The sequence below is a fragment of the Cercospora beticola genome, chromosome 4 (genome assembly GCF_033473495.1).
Source record: "Cercospora beticola chromosome 4, complete sequence".
Lineage (NCBI taxonomy): Eukaryota > Fungi > Ascomycota > Dothideomycetes > Mycosphaerellales > Mycosphaerellaceae > Cercospora > Cercospora beticola.
In genome coordinates this window covers 1140424-1159906 of record NC_088938.1, presented here as the reverse complement: position 1 = coordinate 1159906, position 19483 = coordinate 1140424, and the positions used below count along the sequence as shown (strand labels likewise).

The window sequence follows — 19483 nt, the reverse complement described above, 5'->3', positions numbered from 1 at the left end:
GATGCCAAGAATAAACTCACTTTCATCCTTCCGCCGCAGCTGAACCAGTTAGCATGCTTCTAAAATGCCACATCAGCCCAGATGGCCGCATTTGCAGGGGCGGTGCTACCAGAACCCCGCCACCACGCTGACTACGCAGCATGATGGGAGATTCAGGTGCATACCGGGACACATAGTTGACCCGTTCGACTCTCCATCTCACAGTGCTCTGGAGTCGTCAGTCGTTTGATTCCGCAACATTGGCCCGATGTATGCACAACGACCTGAGAGAGCGTCGCTGTTCCGGGAGGGCACTATGGCCGATACGACTTCGTACAGCGACAAAAGCTCAATCCGGTATTCCAGCATGAGTTATTCGACGACCGCTCACATCGACATCATCCAGCCCAAGTATAAGCCAGTGATATTACGAACAGCATCGCTGGTATGTCTGCTATTCTTTACCTTCGGTCTGATCGGTGCACTGGAATATGCCACCCGCGCATTCCCGCATGGAAATGGACGAAATAGTCTAGTATCTAGAAGCGCAACATCTGATCAAGACCATGCACATGGAATTCTCGCCCGACAGGTTGAACCTGAGCTGGAAACACCGCCTGCGGATCCCATTGCAGCGCCGGTCGAACCCATCGTCGATGACCCAGTGATTGAAACACCTACCACACCAATCGTAACGCAATCACTTCCTAAGGACGACTACATCCCCACCGAGACACTAGTGTCAAGCGCAGATGAAACCGACTACATTGGTCCAACCGTGGTCCAGGAGCCAGGAGGTTGGGAGACAATAGCTTCAGATGTACCCCAGACCGACTACGTTCCTGACCGAAGCGATTACATCCCAACTGGCAATACTCAATACGCTCCTCCGACGGACTATGTGCCCATAATCGCCTCATCCCCGCCTAGCAGTGACTATCTTCCAGGAAAACAGACTGCGACACCGTCACCAGGATCTACGCCTAAGCCGATGCTTGTTGTATCATACTCCTCGCACGCCGTCGTGGCGACCGTACAGTCAGGCCAGACAACCTGGACAGCTACTGGTTCAGATTACGTACAACCGACCGGCGGTGTACTCACAACGAATTACGAGCTGATTCCAGTGACAATGACCATGGACTGGACAATGCCAGACGCCTCCGGTTCTCCACTGCATGCAGAAGTGATCGGGAAGAATGGCAATAAGGTCGTACTTGTCTCGTACTGGAATGAATTGCAAGTCTTCTACGGGACTTTCCTCTGCGTCCTGCTGGCCGTGCTCTACCGTGTCCTATACTCGGTCCTCCACAGCAACCTTGTGCTCATCGATCCTTTCCGCCAAATGTTCGGCTCGCAAGGAGCTCTCGCAGAGAAGTCGTTTTTCTCCTTCTATCAGAACCCTTCGGTCGTGTTTGGTCCCTTCCCCGCTTTGATGAAAGGTAGATGGGCGGTAGCAGCAACAGCTACCGCGTACATTATCACCTGCGCCATGCCAGCCTTAGCTTCGGAAGTGATCTGGGTGGATACACATTGGGGCTGCAAAAATCCTGGACCGAATCCAAAGATTCCATGTGCGCCTAGGCTGGCAACCACCCCGTTGATGGTGAGGATCCTTCAAGGAATGCTTGGATTCACCGGCGCAGTCATCATCGGTCTCATTGCGGCGTTGGTCAGGCGCAAAACGGGATTATCTGCCGATCCAAGTTCTCTTGCCACAGTCAGCAGTCTGATGAGACATCCAGGTCTCGCAGAAGAACTCAATGAAATGTCGGTCGGACCAGAAACAACCTTGTTCACAATGGAAGAAGCACTGAGAGGAAAACGCTACGGCCTTGGCCACTGGAAGACCGCCTCCGGAGCACAAGGCTACGGCATCTACCCACTCGGCTACGACGCAGATGTGATTCACACCGAACGCACACTCTTCAAAAGCGACCGAGGAGAATACTCAGCAGTCGCCAACGCCAGCGCTGAATCTTCATGGAACGCCACCTCCGCGCGATCACATACTTGGATGTGGATGGACCCCATCCTCCTCCTCGTCGCGACAGGTACTTTCGGCGTCATCCTCGCCTGGCGCTTCACATCCGGCAAAACAGGTTTCAACGGCTTCTTCGGCAGCGACACCTTCGGCCCTAGATTCATCCTCACAGGAGCCGCAACCATTCTCACAAACCTATGGAGTACCATCGAGCAAAGCGCGATGATTATGGCTCCGCTAGGTCGAATGGCGCGAGACCCTTGTCTCCCAAAAAGTACAATTTGCTTCGCGCCGACAAATACTCCTCTCCTGTCTACCTGGCGTGCGCTGCAACATGGCTATTTCTTCGTCGCCATGGTCACGATCATCACGCTTCTTGGTGAAGCTCTCAGTATCGTCATCTCAGGCGTCCCATACCGTGCTGGACAAACATATATGACATGGTTGGTATCTGAGTATCTCTCACTTGCGATTCTCGGGATCATGATTGTTTCTTCGATTTTGGTGATTTTTCATCGGAGTCGAGAGCCCAAGGTTCCGGTTTTGCCTGAGACTTTGGGGGCGAAGATGTTGTATCTTAATGGTTCGAGTTTGTTGGATGATTTTGCTGGGGTTGAAGGTGCGAAGCGGAGGGTGAGAGATGAGAGGTTGAGGAGGTTGGGGAAGTGGTATGAGTTTGCGCCGATGGTGAGGAGGGATGGGAGGAGGGCGTGGCTTGTGGATGAGGCTTCGTCTTCGAGGAGTGGTGGGTTTGAGACTGTGAGATGTTAGTGGCATTAGCCTGCTGTGTTATATTTTAAAGTGCGCAGATACCCTTCCAGTGTTAGGAAACGTAGCGATTTCGAACAATGTGAACTTAGGTGAGAAATCGTTCACTTCATGCATCTATCTCTATACAAATCGTCACCCTGAGCCCTTTCGTTTAACAGTGCTTTCATCATCCGTCTCGCCTTCCCCAGAGTCGAAGACGTCCCGTTCCGTAGCATCCTCATCATCCGTAAACTCATCGCGATATGCCCCACCTCTTTCCAAATCTTGCTCGTACGTTGTGTGCAATGAAACATCACTCTGCCTCTGCCTCACAATATCCGCCGCCCCACTGCCGAATCCCGCCTCGACAGCTTCATCGTCCACATATTCAGTCCCTCCCGTACTCGTTCTTCTGATCCTGCCACTTTGCCCAGCAGCCGCGATCTCCTCGGCCTCCAAGACAGCGGCTCTCGCTGCTGTCCGTGAATATATCAAATATCCTGTCCCAATGCCCACGGCAATGCCAATCGCCATGGTCGTATAGCTGACCATTTTCGTCCCCCAGGACATCTTATCTCCGGACTCGGCAATTACGCCCAATTGCCTCCCAACAAAAATATGCAATAACAATTTCGGACTCGCAATCGCCGTTGCCAACATGAAATTCTGCCATGTCACTGTCGGGATCGTGCTAATAGCTCCATTGCTGAAACTGTACGGCAAAGGACAAAGTCGTACCAGAATGAGTAGTTTGATACCATCGTGTTTCAGGACGAGAGATAGCGCAGCAAATTGTGTATTCTTCTCCGTCATACGTGATACGAAATTTTTGAGGACGGTTCGAGAGACGATGAAGGAGCATGTTGAGCCCACGATTGTGGCCGAGGCGAGGATGAACCAGCCTGGCATGCCGAAAACAAAGCCCCCGATGGTGACGCAGGTGCTATATCCGATCATGGGAGGGAAGGAGACGAAAAAGGTCATGATCCAGAGGATGAGCCAGCCGGCTGGCATTTCGCGCCAACGTTTGGCGGCTGGGGCTAGAGCGTGGAAGATTCGTTCGGAGAAGATGAGGGCGAGGATGACGAGGACATTTATAACGACCAGGGCGATTACCGTGAGCGTTCTTTGTGCTGGTGTGAGCGAGTTCCATAGCTGTTGGCCGCGGGTGGAGTATTGGCCGAGGAGAGTCATGTATTTGTCGCGGCGCCGGTAAGGACGACGTGATGTGCTGGCGTTAGGCGACTCGAGCGAACGACGTGACCAGATGGGGGCATTGCGCGTGCCGATGGAGGACGGGTTGATAGGCTCATCGTCGTCGGAGTCGTTGTACTGAGCGGCGAGGGCGCGGGCAGTGGAGGAGTAGTGTTCTTGGTCGCCCATTACGGCGGTGGGGAGGGGCGGCGTGGTGAGGGTTACTGAGACGTCGCCGTCGTGTCGGGGGACATTGGACGAGCTGGAGAGAGAGAGATCGTGTTGGCCAAACGTCTGCCTGTTGCCAGGAACAAACAACGTTCGCAGGCGGCGTGTCAGCATGCATGCTCAATCCGCCGCTAAACGCCGAGCGTGTTGCAGTGCTGATGTCATTGGCTGCTATTTTGGCTCAAGCACGTGAATCTCCCGCTTGGCATTGAATGTGCCGTCTGCCGACACCGCACCTCCTGTTGTGGTATGAACAGACATCGGCATGATGCCGGTATGGACAGCAATGGCCACATTTCTCGAATACACTACTCCTAAATTGCAGCAACGGCGAGTTCTCGACTCCGAAGAGATCACTGGATGGAAGAGCTCGATCCTTGGCAGTAAACCTTCCTTTCGATTGACCATCTGGAATTTCAGCCCGATAGCATCTGCTTCACGGAGATACATACCTGCTCTTTGATGGCATCGAGAACATGAGATATCCGTAGTCATGGTCAATGCCGAGCTTTGTCCCGCCTCCGGAAAGAGAGCATTTCTGCCAAATGCAGGCGAGGTTGAAGTAGCAGTCCGATATCGCCATGGAGCTCCATTCAACCTGTTCTCCACTACCATCTTCAACTCTTGCATTGCTCATTGCCACCATTCCAAGTCCACTATACCATTGACAGAGAAACAGCAGACTCACAATGCCGGTTAGCGCAATTGACTCGTTCCTTTTCAAAAACCTCTTCGGCACTCAAGCAGCTCGAGACATATTCGAAGACTCCAGATATGTGGAATGCTGCGTGGAAGTGGAGCTTCAACTAGCTCAGGCCCAAGCACAATGCGGAATTATACCTGAGCAGGCATCTGTTGACATTGCCAAAGCGCTTCGCAGTGTCCGACTTGATCACGACCGCCTTGCTAAAGAGACCGATATCGTGGGTTATCCGATTCTACCATTAGTTCGACAGCTCTCTGAAGCGTGCGGAGAGGATGCCGGGAAATATGTTCACTGGGGAGCCACGACACAGGACATCCAGGACACAGCCGCCGTTCTGCAAATGAAAGCTGGTCTGAACCTGGTCGAGGAACAACTAAAAGCCATCATCAAGACTTTATCCTCGCTCGCGGAAAAACATCGAGACACGCCCATGGCAGGCCGTACTCACCTCCAACACGCTCTTTCAGTCACGTTCGGCTACAAATGCGCCGTCTACCTCTCCAGCTTCCAACGCCATCTCTCGCGGCTGCAGGAGATGCGGCCTCGCTGCCTCCTCGTCCAATTCGGCGGAGCAGCAGGAACTCTTGCATCTCTAGGCTCAGACTCCACAAAGTCTCTCTCCGTCCGGGCTCAACTAGCCCAGAATCTCAATCTCTCCAATCCCAGTATCACATGGCACACCTCCCGTGACAACATCTCCGAAATCATCAACTTCCTCGCTCTCATCGGCGGCAGCCTCGGCAAACTCGCTACAGACCTCATCGTTATGTCCTCGAACGAGTTCAACGAAGTCAGCGAACCATTTGTCCCTCACCGCGGAGCATCGAGCACCATGCCGCAGAAACGCAATCCCATCAGTTCCGAAGTCATCCTCGCAGCTTCGAAAATGCTTCGTGCAAATGCGGGGTTATGTCTCGATGCGATGATTACAGATTTTGAACGTGCGACGGGACCGTGGCATTTGGAATGGGCTGCTGTGCCGGAATCTTTTGTTCTCGTTGTAGGAGCGCTCTCGCAGGCGAATTTCGCGCTTCCTGGGCTAGTCGTCAATGTGGACTCAATGAAGAGGAATCTGGATTCTACGAGGGGCTTGATTGTGGCGGAGAGGGTGATGATGGAGTTGGCGAGGTTTATTGGGAGGCAAAGGGCGCACGATGTGGTTTATGAGGCTTGTAGAGGGGCGATCGAAAGTACGAAGGCGGAGAGGACGTTGTTCGATGAGCTGATGGCGAGGGATGAGGTTACAAACGTCCTGGACGAGGAGACGCTGAGGGAGTTATGTAGGCCAGAGGGCTATCTTGGGGCTGCGGGGGCGCAGGTTGATGCTGTGCTTGGTGAGAATGTGAAGTTGGGTATCTCTTGAGATGCACAGCTGGACTCCTTGTCATCAAGGGTTCTTGCTGAACATGTCCGTCGGACATGCAAAGTGGCAGTAGACGCAGAATCGCTCTGCGAAGAATGTCCTGACTTCTCCATCAGTGTCCGCCTTTCTCTTGCTTCGCTCCATTGCATCGCAGACATTCACCGCAAGAATCTGGCCAACGCCTTCAATTGCCCCTGGCGCACCACGACTCGTCTTTCAGCTCGCCACTGTTCGGTCTCACCGAGCTTGGCAGGACATCCGTTAGTGTCCGCAAGAGTAGAACTTCTGTCATCACTGCGATTCCGCCTCGTAGCATCTAGAGCCATCACCATCGATGGACGAGGGTTTGGAGGATCGCAACTCGCATCGGTCGAAACCACGTGTCAGAGCATCTAGATTCTCGCGAGTGATATTTTGGGCGAAGGCCTTGTGAGCCAGACTGAATCAGGAGAATGAAGCAAGATGTTGTATGCCTTTTGTGGATGTGGTTCTCTCGTCAACTTCCTGTTTCGTGCTAGATGGTGGGGCCAAGAATAGGGTTGTGGGCTGGCGTTCGTTCTAGACCAAAGACTGGTCATATTCTATCGGCGATGCCGACGAGATGCTGGTAACGAGCCCTGACCTACTTGTTACGCGGTAGTTGATGGGATTGATCATGGTCCAGATATCAGAAGCCTTCAGCCACCATGATCTAGAATACTGGGTTACAGACGCACTCCAGTGGTGGCTTGCAGTGGGCTGAAGAGGCGTCGGCTATTTTGTTCATGTGAACCATCGATTGCGACTGCGAACCAGCTTGTTTGTCGCAATGCGCTTAAGCCTTCTGTAGTCCAGCAAGCGTTGTGATGTTCTGGTTTATATCTTGCGTGTAATTGGGCAAGTCGGTCAACTAAAAGATCACATCAGCATACCGTAGGTCCACCAAAGAATGACATGGTCTCCATCGCCATAGTGAAGAACCACAACCGGAATTTTCACCGACTGCTCGCCACAGAAACGCCATGGCTGCAACCTTTCAGCTCGCCACATACCAGCAGCCTTGCCAAGCCCAGACAACCGTTAGCTTACCGCTGTCACCAACGAACAGAACTCGATTCACGAAGCCATGATCCAGTGTATTTTCCACTACGAGACGGCATCGAAAAGCCTCTCAGGGCAAGCAGAGCGCATCGCAGAGCAGAGCAGAGTAGTTTTCGGGGCCGCGGACATGTCTCCGCAAGCCATGGATGTCAGACTTCAGCTCACCACTGCGCATTCCGGCTCGGAAGGAGGAACATCCGTTAGACTCTGCGAGAAAATGGCCAACCGTGATGGTGAGAACCTGGTATCACATTGTATCACCACAGCATGTTTGCTGCTCGCATCATGTGTCCGCCCTGCGCGGGCAGAATCAATATCAGCAGGTTGAAAAAGAGTTTCGCGGCCGCGCGATCGGATTGTGAGGTGTAAAAGCGGCGCCCGGCCTCGATCCATCGCCCGCGCTGCTGTTGTGGCATCTCCGGTACAGTGTTATTCTTGTTCCTCTTGACTGCGATCTTCCTGGCAAACACCAGAAGAACGACACTACGCACTTGATGCTTTTGTTCTGGAGTATCGCGGGCTCCGCGGTGGCGTTAGGGCTCGGAGTCTAGACCCATGTATGCATTTAGCAATGTCTGGTAGGGTATGCTTGCACATCGACTCCAGCATCGAAAGGTACCATGTCTGCGAAGATACGATGGATTTGATGGCTGTGCGACTGGTGTGAATTCTGTTTGATGAAGTCGGAGAGGTGAGCGATGAGGTGTGGTGATCTCCAGAGAAAGTGCTACGTTGGGCTATTGCACCAAAAGCCTGTTTGGGAGCGGCCAGCTTGGCGGCCATCATTCTGCACTTCATGCCTGCATACAACCTGCACAATGATCCTTAGGTCGCTTTCCCGGGCATAGATTACAGTACACTCTACTGTATGTGCCTGCTGTTTTGGGCTCGGATTGCGAAGATCTCCGCAATCCGTTTCTTCCACGAATGGCTTGTTCGCCAAGTCTTTGCGGCACTTGTTGCTTCTAGGCAGTCCTGCATTCGCCGAATGGGGTAGTCAGACAGGACATGAGGTGTACCAGACTTTGGCGTTGCTTTGCAACAACTGTTTTCTGATCACTGAACCAACGATACCGCTGCTCACCTGATACATCGACATCATCGCTCGCGAACGACATATCTGACTGGTCGCATTCGTCTTCACGCTAGTAGATTGTCAAGTTGACGGCAGTGCGATGTCCTCTTTCAGCATTTGGGCATTTGCTTTTCCTGCCGATGGCTGTGAGGGCATGGTTGGCGTGGCTCTGGTGTGCAAGGGCCTCTGTATGATTGCGTTGCTCGTTGTCATACGTCCAGGCGTAGCTTCTGGTACATCTAGATCTGGACGAGCCACTGCAACATGCCCACTGGCTCAGACTTGCATTGCCTGCTTTTCATGGGAACGAATGCTCCAGTGTTCGCATTCAACCTTGCTATCTCCAACATCTTCAGCAGATCAGAGACTCCGAGGAGCAGCATGCTGGGCGATCGTCCACGGACAGTGCGGACAGACTCTACCAATTACCCTGGATCGCAATGGCAAGTGCCGCTCTTTTCTGACTACATGCCCATCAACGAGGCATAAAGCAACATGCTAGGTCGTTTCGATCTCGAGAGGACACACCAACACGCAAGAAGCCGGTGAGTGAAACACTGAAACCACTGGAGTCCTCTTCAGGACATAGACTGCATAGTCCTTTGTGAAGACAAGAGGTAGCCTGGGCTCGATCCTGGCCGAACCTTCCGATGAGCCTGGCCTGACAGGCATTCGAGCTTTTGGCCATTGTGTGATATCCCGCAAAGCATTTGTGCGAGTTTCCTTTTGGAACTTTCGCGGCCATCACAGCTATGACTGGCAAGTGAATGCGACCAACCTTATCGCATGAGCACCAGTGGTTCCACCCCATGTTGACGCCAAGTCCAAAGTGTGCACATGCTTCTCTGCTCGCTTCTTCGGCGCTCGTTTGGCAGTGAGGGCGGTCTGAATACGCACATGGAAGCGAAACGAGGCGTAGCCAGAACTTCGAGCTCTACAGCTCGGTGTTAACGCCGTTTCTTTCCTGGAATCGATCCTGGATTCTCACCTCCCCATAATCATGACCACGAGGAACAAGGGCTGGTCGTTATGAATTTACTGAAGTGGATGTACGTATGCGCTGTCATTCCAGTCCGAGTCCGAGAGTGTTGAGTCACCCAAGGCCGGGACCACCCGCGTTTTGCCAGAGTAGTGAGTGCAAAATTGCACAGCTGGCCCTTCCAGTATTGTCTCGCACGGCTAGCTCAGCACAAGACCATGACCAAAGGCGCTTGACGGCAGGCGGTTGAAGTCTGGCGACTTGTCGCCAGACTTCTACACCGCCGCTCCGTGCTCAAAGACAACTTCAGTCGGGGAGGCCAGCTACTGTACGATCGTGAGCAGACACAGGTCCCACGATAACGTCAAGTCTACGAGCATGTCTGAGACAAACCGCCATGTGCTGATCGACGTGCTGGTCATACTTCTTGTCTAAAAGCGTAGACAGAATAGTATGGAGAATGCTTGGTCCCGCATGACCTTCATATCGAACATGTTAGATTGTGGTTTTCGCCGCGCGCTTTGCTCTGTTCGGGATGCCGAGCGCGATCGCAGAGAGTGCCTACAGGTGGTCGTCGGGACAAGTGGCACGACGGGGTGGTGTGAACCGAGTGCGTTGGCCATCGAAAGTGTACGTGCGCTTTATGCCGAGATTCACGCCCCTCCGCACGAGACAAGAATTCCGGGGCATAGAACCTACCCGGTCTAGGGTTAGGATGCCCTTAAGCTTAGCACAACTAAGCAACACCTGTTTTTCTTATTTTCCGTGGCGACGACGCTCGACAAGAGACTTTTCCGGTGGGGTTTCCAGCGGTTACTGTTTTTACTGCCAGCAAGCGAGTTGTAATCGGCGGATTGGGTGTTTCGAGTGCGCGCCGCGCATATTCGGCCTTCGTGGTTAGCAGACAAGGCCAATACTGGCGTAGTTCTCTAGAAGTGTTGCACGTGGCACTGAAGAGCAGCTGCACGAGAAGCATGGCAGCGAGATCCATTGGTCTCCAATAGTCCCGGGCTCGCAGATAGCGTCCTAACCTGGGAAGTTCCGTGCTGTGACTGTAGTCCATGGGAGGAAGTCCGTTGAAACGCGCGGCTGCAGCACATCTTGTCCATGACTCGCAATGCCTATGAGTGCTTCTCAGGCAAAATGGCGACCGCAGAGGTACGCAGTGCCTAAGCACATGTCGTGGGAATATGTGCACCACAATCTTCATGATGTGCAGATGCGAATCACTGATGCAGCGCGCGTGTATCGGAGCAGCCTCCACGAACACGCGTGCTTTAGTTCCGATGCGTCCTCCGAGACATGCAATGATGGCAGCGCATCGCTAGTAAGAGAAAGGCCGCCGCAGCTTGGCCTGTGCCATTGCTCGGCTGCGGAGTTGCAGTATGATTTGTAACAGAGAACTTCATGATTCCCGTCTGGTGATTCATTCATACTCATTAGGTGTCCGGTGATACCTCGTATCGTCGCTGTTCGACGGCCTATGGCGGATATTGGATGTCTCTAGTATCATCTTGGGAGCAGCGAAGCGAGGAGACTGACATCTGGCGAGCGTTGCTCAGTCAGTGAAGGCAGGCAGGTGTGTCACCGGCGGTCGATTCTTCGTATAAATATCTGTTGCATCGCCATCAGTAGACCTGCACGAAGCAGCAACAAGCACAACAAAGCTCCAATCCAGTCATACCCAACACCCCGCCCTTACCATCCAAGATGCAGCGTAAGGCTCTGTTGCCTGCACACTGACATGCAATACTGACCCTACTCAGTCACCACAATCTTCGCTCTCGTTGCCACTCTCGGCTCCGTCATGGCCGCTCCATCGCCAGATGCCGCTGTCGATGTCATCACCAAACGTGGTAAGTCTCCGAGCATTGCAACGACGTAGTCGCCAAGAAGAGATGACTAAGATTCGTCCTGTAGATGCTGACAGGACCATGGAGCTCTTCCGCCGCACCATGGCAGACACCAGCGGCGAGATCCTGAAGCGCCAGTCTGCTGCTTGCTGGATCTGCCTTGCCTCTTGCGGGTTTGGAGGTGGCTGGAACTGCGGCTGCTGCTCTGACGGCCGTGCTTGCGCAAGCGACTGCCCAGAATAAGTGACTACAACGCGGCGAGGTGATGAGAGTCCAATGGAGGGTCGCATGCCAGGGAGGAGAAGAGATGCCGTGCATAGTCGTGTCCGGCCCAGTATTGTAATCACTGTAATGCTCTGTAGTAACTCATCAAGTGCTCCTGTCATCCGATCTTCTGGGCTTGGCTTCCTGTAATCATTAGCTCCTCCCGACTCGTCCTTGTTGTTGTGCAAGAGCGCCCGAAGCGGCGAGAGTCTGCATTTCTACTGTGGCTGCAACAGGAGGTGATGTTGAAATGTAACGAGACGCACGTAACAGCTAAAGTAAATCAGAGCCCATTGCGGAATTGGCGGAGATCGGGATTACTCATCCCGAGCTGCTGACAATTGAACCGGAATTTTGTGCTCTCTCGCTCGTGAACAACCAGCGTTCATCTTCATCAGTGATCAGCGATCAGCATCTCTTGCATTCGCGCTAGGACACGACTACACACCTCATCGTGAGATTTGCCAACACAGCCAACAACACTTCTGTCTCAACATGTCACTGTACCCTACGTCTGCACCCTGAAAGATACTGTAAAATACACAGACAATTGAGAACCTTGTCAAGTGGCGAGAGGCGACTTCCTCTTTGAGCAATTGCTCGACTCAAGATACCTGGTCATGCGGACGTGCATACGTACGTAGTACGTATCCGCCATCCTGTCCTCGGACACCTCCCGAGAATCAAGCGTCACATCGCGGTACTGGCTGAAAGGGCAATTGCATGATCGCTGAGCGAGAGTGGTTGCAAGCAAGATTCACGTTGGTGCTGGCGGGGGCTGGCAATTCGTAACATGACGGCATCGTACCATGCGGCTCAGCGGCTCTTATGCAGGGCCCTCACAACATCAGTCCTGGTTTGAATCGGCACAGGCACGTGCTTCAGAGGATCGACTTTGTGAGACTGAGAGGACAATGTTGATTGTCTGGTAATCCTCGGCCGCTAGTGTATGTCGGTGATTGTTGGTATGCAACATCTACTTCGAGCAGTTTGACCAGCGCCACCGGAAGCGGGACGCCCTGTTGTGCCACTGGCCTGTGGTGGCACCAAAGAGGTACGAAGGTCAGCAGGACCGGGAAAAGTGATGCCTGACTGTGCCAGTGCTCACGATAGCTGGGAAATGTGACCCAGGGTCATCTATACGACCGTTGCGGCGCAGTGCGATTGCTTCTGCGTCGACGGGAGCTAATGGATGTTCAGATTTACGACGATGCAACTGCCTTTTCGAGATGATGCATGGTATTCGGATGAATCACCATGTTCCACTGCAGTAAGATTTACAACAGTAACAACTGATCCGTTCACGAATCGTTGCTTGGTACGGCAAGGTTGATGCTCGAGTGATGCTGTACTTTTGAGTAATCGAGCGATCATCGATCAAACAGAAACTCTCGAGCTCATGCTCGCAACACGATTGATGCTTCGAAATCGGCCGCCAGCGGATGTTCTTCGCTTAGCAGATGCAACTTCTCGTTTGAGAGAAGACGTCGGCCGCAGTCGTCAGCGCTGTGGAACATGTTTGATACGCCAAGGAGATGGGATTTCTGCTAAGACAAATTGACCAGGAGATCCTTGAAAGTGAAGTCGCAATTGGGAGTTTTGGTGGTCGAGCTGGGGGAGGAGTGGAGTAGATGGTTCTGACAAGACTTCGTCATATCTCGCTATCGGCCCCGAGGCCGACCTACTCTATGGGGTATATTCGATGCTTTTGTTGTCGCCTGCTGTTTGCAAACAATTCGACTTATACGTCGAGTCTTTCGATCACGATTGCGGACGCACCTCCGCCGCCATTGCAGATGCCAGCTACACCAATCTTGCCCTTCTTCTCACGCAAGACACCCAGAAGTGTTGTGACGATGCGTGCACCTGATGCGCCCAATGGGTGACCAAGGGCCACTGCACCACCGTGAATGTTGACCTTGTCCTCGCTCACGCCCAACAATTTCATATTGGCAAGCGCAACGACGGAGAAAGCCTCGTTGATTTCGAAAGCATCGACGTCCTCTTGGTTAATCCCAGCGTGCTTCAATGCTTTGGGGACTGCAAGAGCGGGCGCGGTGGTGAATTTTGATGGGTTCTTAGCAGCGTCTCCCCAGCCAAGGATCTTTGCAATTGGCTTCAAGCCATGCTTTTGCACGTATTCCTCACTCGCCAAGACTGTTGCGGCCGCGCCATCAGACAAAGGCGAGGCATTGGCAGCTGTTACGGTACCGTCCTTCTTGAATGCTGATCGCAGCTTCTTTGTGCCCTCTTCGTTGAATTTCTTTGGCTCATCATCCACCTCGACAACTGTGTCTGGCTTGCCTGGTCGAAATTTAGCATTTTCTCTGCGAATAGCGATGGTCCTGCACTCCTGTAGCAATGTGCAGACTTATGCCAACGCTGGTAAATTGAACTCACCTCTTGTGCCCTTGATCGTTACCGGTGTGATCTCTTCCTTGAACCAGCCCGCCTCAGTTGCAGCAATTGCCTTCTTGTAGGAACGAATGGCGTACTCGTCCTGATCCTGTCGGTTAAATCCATGGTCGTCTGCACACTCTTCTCCCTGCAGACCCATGTGTTCGTCCTTATACACATCGGTCAAGCCGTCTTTCAACACACCATCGACGAGTGTCTGGTTACCAAATTTTGCTCCATTACGCAGCGTGGGCAAGTAGTGTGGTGTGTTCGACATGCTCTCAGTTCCACCAGCGACAATGACGTCTACCTCGCCGGTGAGGATGGTAGCTGCAGCCAACGACATGGCTTTAATCGAGGAGGCGCAGACCTTGTTGATCGTTGTCGCTTCTGTCGACTCTGGAAGTCCAGCGTGGATTGTGCATTGTCTTGCTGGGTTTTGGCCCAAGTTCGCTTGGAGCACATTGCCGAAGAAGACCTCCTGCACCTCTTCTGGCTTGATGCCTGCACGCTCAACCGCAGACTTGATAGCAACGGTACCAAGCTCAATGGCTGACTGCGAACCAAGCGAGCCTTGGAATGCTCCTACTGGGGTTCTCGTTGCGGAGAGGATGTAGACGGGCTTTGGAGGAGCCATGGTTGCTGGAGGAGTAGGCTGTACAGTGGTGGAGAAGAATTCGAATTGTGGCGAGGAAGAGGAAGTGAGGAAAAAGTCCTTTGTTGAGAGCAATAAATTGTTCTCTTCACCGACCGAATCGTACCATCCCACCAAACAATCTGAGAGCTCAGCTGTTTAATCATCAGGGTTTGGGGTGGGGCTTCGCCTCGCTTCGGCCCGCGCGGCCGAACTTTCTGCCGCTGGCGTCGAAAAAGTGTAGCTCTGTCGCGTGCATGCGACAGCGGCGACGTCGACGGCGACGACGACAGTGACAATCCGCGTCGCTCACTTACCAACGGAATCGCCAATATGGACGACCTTTATGATGAGTTCGGCAACTACATCGGGGAGGATGTGGAAAGCGAGGAAGAGCAAGACTCGGGCGCGAATGATGGCGCGCAATACCTCGACGATGATGCAGACGAGCCACAGGCGACGACCGGCCAGGAGTTGATGGACATCGACGATGAAGGGCCGTCCAATGCCGTTGTATTGCACGAAGACAAGCAGTATTACCCATCCGCCTCTCAGATCTATGGACCCGACGTCGAGACGCTGGTGCAGGAAGAAGATACCCAAACGCTGCAACAGCCGATTGTCGCACCGGTGGAGAAGAAGAAATTCACAATTGAGGAGGAGGACTTGCCGCAGGTGTATTTCGATCGTGGGTTTATGGCAGATCTTCTGGGATTTCCCGAGCAAATAAGGAACATCGCCCTGTGCGGCCATCTGCATCATGGAAAGACGAGTATTATGGACATGCTTGTCGCTCAAACACACGACATTTCAAAATTTATGGAGGGCAAGACTGGCAAGGCGCGCGACGAGACGATCAAGTATACCGACACACACATCCTAGAACGCGAACGAGGGCTGTCAGTAAAGGCCAGCCCAATGAGCCTGTTGCTACAGGGCACTAAGGGCAAGACACATTTACTGAACATCTTGGACACACCGGGACATGTCAATTTTGGAGACGAAGTGGCCGCATCCTTACGCTTGGTCGACGGTGTTGTCTTGGTTGTGGACGTGGTAGAGGGCGTGCAGGTGCAGACAGAACTTGCGATCAAGCACGCTGTACTTGCCGGACTCCCCCTCGTACTCCTCATCAATAAAGTTGACCGGCTGATGCTGGAGCTGAAGTTACCTCCAACGGATGCCTACTTCAAGCTGAAGCATGTGGTTGAACAAGTCAACACACACATCGAGAACACCATTCCTGGGCGAGGAGAGAAATTCCGCGTAAGCCCCGAGAAGGGCAATGTCGCTTTTGCATGCAGCAGCATGGAATGGTGTTTCACACTTCCTAGCTTCGCGACAATGTACGCCGAGAACTACCCGAGTGCGGGATTCGATGTGAAAGAATTCAGCAGACGTCTATGGGGCGACATCTATTACAACCCTGGCTCACGCAAATTCACCAGAAGAGGTGTGGAAGAGCGTGCGAAGCGAAGTTTTGTCCACTTCGTCCTGGAACCGATTTACAAGCTTTACTCTCATACTCTTTCCGAGTCTCCGGGTAACCTCAAGAAGACACTCGCTTCGCTCGGGATATCTCTGAAGCCTAGTCAGTTGAAAGCAAATGCCAAAGATCTGCTCAGAATGGTATGTGCGCAATTCTTCGGTCCAGCCACTGGGTTCGTAGACATGATCGTTGAGCACGTCCCATCCCCAGTAGAAGGAGCAAAGCAGAAGCTGGAGAAGTACTACACTGGCCCCTTGGATACCAAGACAGCTCAAGCAATGCTTGAATGTGACCCCGAGGGTCCTTTGGTTGTCCATGTAACCAAGCTGTTTAACACTCAAGACGCACAAGGCTTCCACAGCTTCGGACGAGTGATGAGTGGAACTGCAAGGCCTGGTCAATCCGTTCGAGTCCTTGGCGAGAACTACAGCATCGATGACGAGGAAGACATGGTCAACGCTACTATCGAGCAGGTCTGGATAGCAGAGAGCAGATACAATGTACCTGTGTCAGGCATGCCTGCAGGTAACTTTGTCCTGCTTGGCGGTGTCGACAACTCCATCATGAAAACTGCGACCATCGTTGCACCAAAACTAACCGACGACGAAGATGCATACATTTTCAAGCCGATCGCCCATTTCTTTGAGAGCGTCTTCAAGGTGGCTGTCGAGCCAATCAACCCATCCGAATTGCCGAAGATGTTGAATGGTCTGCGTCAGATCAACAAATCCTATCCACTCATCACGACAAAGGTCGAGGAAAGTGGTGAACATGTCGTTCTCGGCACAGGAGAGCTGTATATGGACTGCGTCCTACACGACCTTCGCAAGCTGTACGCACAAATGGAGATCAAGATCTCAGATCCGGTGACCCGATTCTGCGAGACTTGTGTCGACCAGAGTGCTATGAAGTGCTATGCTTTGACGCCCAATAAGAAGAACAAGCTGACATTTGTTGCTGAGCCACTTGATGACGGCATCGCGGAGGACATTGAATCCGGCAAAGTCAGCATCAAAGATCCTGTGCGAAAAGTCGGTAAATTCTTCGAAGAGAACTACGGCTATGATATCCTTGCCAGTCGAAACATTTGGGCTTTTGGGTCTGAAGATCTGGGACCTAACATTCTGCAAAACGATACACTTCCATCTGATGTGGATCAAAAGGTGCTTAGGAGTGTGAAAGACACGATCCGTCAAGGCTTCAGCTGGGGAACACGAGAAGGACCACTCTGTGAAGAGCCCATCCGGAATGTAAAGTTCAAGATCACAGACGTTGAACTTGCATCGGAAGCCATCTTCCGCGGCGGTGGTCAGATCATTCCTACAGCACGTCGAGCTTGCTACTCATCGTTCCTCATGGCTGGTCCCAGATTAATGGAACCAATGTATTCGTGTACAATGCTCGGGCCTGCAAACAGCGTCAGCTCATTGTATACTGTACTGGCCAGGAGACGGGGGCATGTATTGAGCGATGCGCCTATTCCTGGAACGCCATTGTACAGTGTACAAGGCCTGATCCCTGTCATCGACTCTTTCGGATTCGAAACGGATCTACGCATTCACACGCAAGGGCAGGCTACGGTGTCGCTTGTCTTCGATCGCTGGCAGGTAGTGCCTGGTGACCCACTGGACAAGAGCGTCAAGCTGCGTCCACTTGAGCCAGCCAGCGCGCAGGCTACGGCACGCGATTTTGTACTGAAGACAAGGAGGAGGAAGGGGTTGAGTGAGGATGTCACTGTCAGCAAGTACGTGGAGCCAGAGATCATGCGACAGCTCCGAGAGACGGGCATGCTTGATGGCTGAGAGCCAGCTTCATGGTACATGACCCACACAAACAGTCTCGTTGCCAATGGGACATCGACAGCGGCAGGCTGGATAAACGTCGAGTGAACCAGAACAACACGTGCAATACGCCGTGAGTCACAGAGCCTAGGAATAGTTCCCGACACCAGTCACCCGGCGTCACAACTGCTGCCCAGCACCGATGCTGCGTAGCAATCGGCGCGCATGTCCGATGAAATGTTTGCGGGCCGCATCCGGTGCCACGAGCTGGAGATATGATGAAGCGCAAGATTAGAGGAAGCCACTGATAACAATGACCCGCATGGCATTAGAGGGCAATGCAATTGGTGACGGACCATCACGAAGAGGTTCACATGGTAGGTAGATGAGCACGAAAAGAATTGGAAGCGATGTTCAAATTACCCACTAGCCTGTATACCTCTTCATCGAAACAACACTACCATGCATCTCGATGTGTCGAAAAATTAATGACAATCGAGCATTTCTCCCGCGACAAATCGATCTTGCTCAGACCTCTGACAAAATCGTTTATTCCTCAAACAACTCCTGCAATACAATTCCGACGGCCTTCATCGGAACAGTCATCAAAACGCATCTCGAATCCAAAAACCTGACAAACGCCCACACATCCAACAAAACCCCATCTCATCACCCACCATCCATCAAACCGCCGTATTCAACCAAACATTCCTCCCCTGCACCCCCATCCCAGCCTGCCCCTCTCCCTTCCCATCAGCAACAGGCTTCTTAAACCTCCTATCATCAAAATCCCACTCCAGCGCCTTCGTCCTAATCCTCCTACTATTCCTCACTCTAATCCCATCCCCCAGATCCCCCACCCTCCCATCCCTCCAAATCCTGAACCCCTTGATCCCTTTCAAACGAAGCCATTTTCCACTCCACAAAATCTCACTTTCCAATTCCCAAACTCCCGCCCCACCCTCATTCTCCTGAACCGCGACATTCAATTCCAAAGATTTGAGTTCTTTTATTGGGTATTGTTTCAAAATCCCGTCTGTCCAGGTTTCCAAGATGGAGAGTTCAGAGCCTGGGGTTCGGAAACGGGAACAGATGATGTCGAAGTCTAGGTTGCGGATCTTGAGAGCGGGGGTAGGGAGCGTTGGGAGGGGTTTTAGGGCGAGTTTGGAGCTGAGGGAACTTGCTGTTGTGCCGGGTTCGACGTAGATTATTTCGTCCGGGGAGAAGATACGGTGAGGTGCGAGGTCCGAGAAGGTGTTGGAGGAGATGTGGTTGGAGATTTTGAGGGTGGAGAGTTTGAGGGAGAGGGAGAGGTATTCGTCGGAGAATTGTTTGTTTATCAAGAGGACATTAGGAAGCGGATGGCAGGTTGCTTCGAGGTGCACGCGGTTGCTGAGGGAGAGGGAGACTGGCGGGGTGGAGAGAAGGATCTCTAGGTAGATTTGGTCGCGGAGTTCGCGGGCGAGTGAGAATAAGCCACCTGGTGGTGAGGTTGGAGAAGAGGACATGGTGGAGGTAAGGTGGAAGGAGTGGCAGTGCGAACGACAGAATGGCGTTCGGGTCGCCATTGACGACTATATGATTCTGTCTATCACATGCGCTACTGATGGCGCCGAGCTTGGTGTGCCAAAGTCTTGAGGCCAGAACGGCGATACCGAACTCTTCTGTTCGCATTACCATGGTACTGCTCACGTGCTCAGCCTCATGATCCAGACCTGGGTTCGTGC

At 52.7% G+C, this 19483-nt stretch overlaps 7 protein-coding genes across 7 annotated transcripts; 4 read left to right on the top strand and 3 right to left on the bottom strand.

The window, feature by feature from the left end:
* Nucleotides 1-346: 346 nt before the first annotated feature.
* On the top strand, nucleotides 347-2734 carry RHO25_006085 (uncharacterized protein; the record flags this gene model as incomplete). Its single annotated transcript, XM_023596939.2, has 1 exon — nucleotides 347-2734. The coding sequence occupies one exon, from the start codon at nucleotides 347-349 to the stop codon at nucleotides 2732-2734; it is 2388 nt and encodes a 795-aa protein (XP_023452449.2).
* A 132-nt stretch (nucleotides 2735-2866) lies between these two features.
* RHO25_006084 (uncharacterized protein) lies at nucleotides 2867-4096 on the bottom strand (the record flags this gene model as incomplete). Its single annotated transcript, XM_023596938.2, has 1 exon — nucleotides 2867-4096. The coding sequence occupies one exon, from the start codon at nucleotides 4094-4096 to the stop codon at nucleotides 2867-2869; it is 1230 nt and encodes a 409-aa protein (XP_023452453.1).
* Nucleotides 4097-4824: 728 nt separating this feature from the next.
* On the top strand, nucleotides 4825-6204 carry RHO25_006083 (uncharacterized protein; the record flags this gene model as incomplete). Its single annotated transcript, XM_023596937.2, has 1 exon — nucleotides 4825-6204. The coding sequence occupies one exon, from the start codon at nucleotides 4825-4827 to the stop codon at nucleotides 6202-6204; it is 1380 nt and encodes a 459-aa protein (XP_023452451.1).
* A 4844-nt stretch (nucleotides 6205-11048) lies between these two features.
* Nucleotides 11049-11434, top strand: RHO25_006082 (uncharacterized protein; the record flags this gene model as incomplete). Its single annotated transcript, XM_065602739.1, has 3 exons — nucleotides 11049-11055; nucleotides 11105-11194; nucleotides 11259-11434. The coding sequence occupies 3 exons, from the start codon at nucleotides 11049-11051 to the stop codon at nucleotides 11432-11434; spliced, it is 273 nt and encodes a 90-aa protein (XP_065458811.1).
* Nucleotides 11435-13196: 1762 nt separating this feature from the next.
* ERG10B (Acetyl-CoA acetyltransferase erg10B, cytosolic) lies at nucleotides 13197-14489 on the bottom strand (the record flags this gene model as incomplete). The annotated part of the gene is made up of 2 exons (XM_023596936.2): nucleotides 13197-13759; nucleotides 13856-14489. The coding sequence occupies 2 exons, from the start codon at nucleotides 14487-14489 to the stop codon at nucleotides 13197-13199; spliced, it is 1197 nt and encodes a 398-aa protein (XP_023452455.1).
* Nucleotides 14490-14819: 330 nt separating this feature from the next.
* On the top strand, nucleotides 14820-17777 carry RHO25_006080 (uncharacterized protein; the record flags this gene model as incomplete). Its single annotated transcript, XM_023596935.2, has 1 exon — nucleotides 14820-17777. The coding sequence occupies one exon, from the start codon at nucleotides 14820-14822 to the stop codon at nucleotides 17775-17777; it is 2958 nt and encodes a 985-aa protein (XP_023452454.1).
* Nucleotides 17778-18439: 662 nt separating this feature from the next.
* On the bottom strand, nucleotides 18440-19264 carry RHO25_006079 (uncharacterized protein; the record flags this gene model as incomplete). The annotated part of the gene is made up of 1 exon (XM_065602738.1): nucleotides 18440-19264. One exon carries the CDS (start codon nucleotides 19262-19264, stop codon nucleotides 18440-18442), a length of 825 nt encoding a protein of 274 aa, XP_065458810.1.
* Nucleotides 19265-19483: the final 219 nt, after the last annotated feature.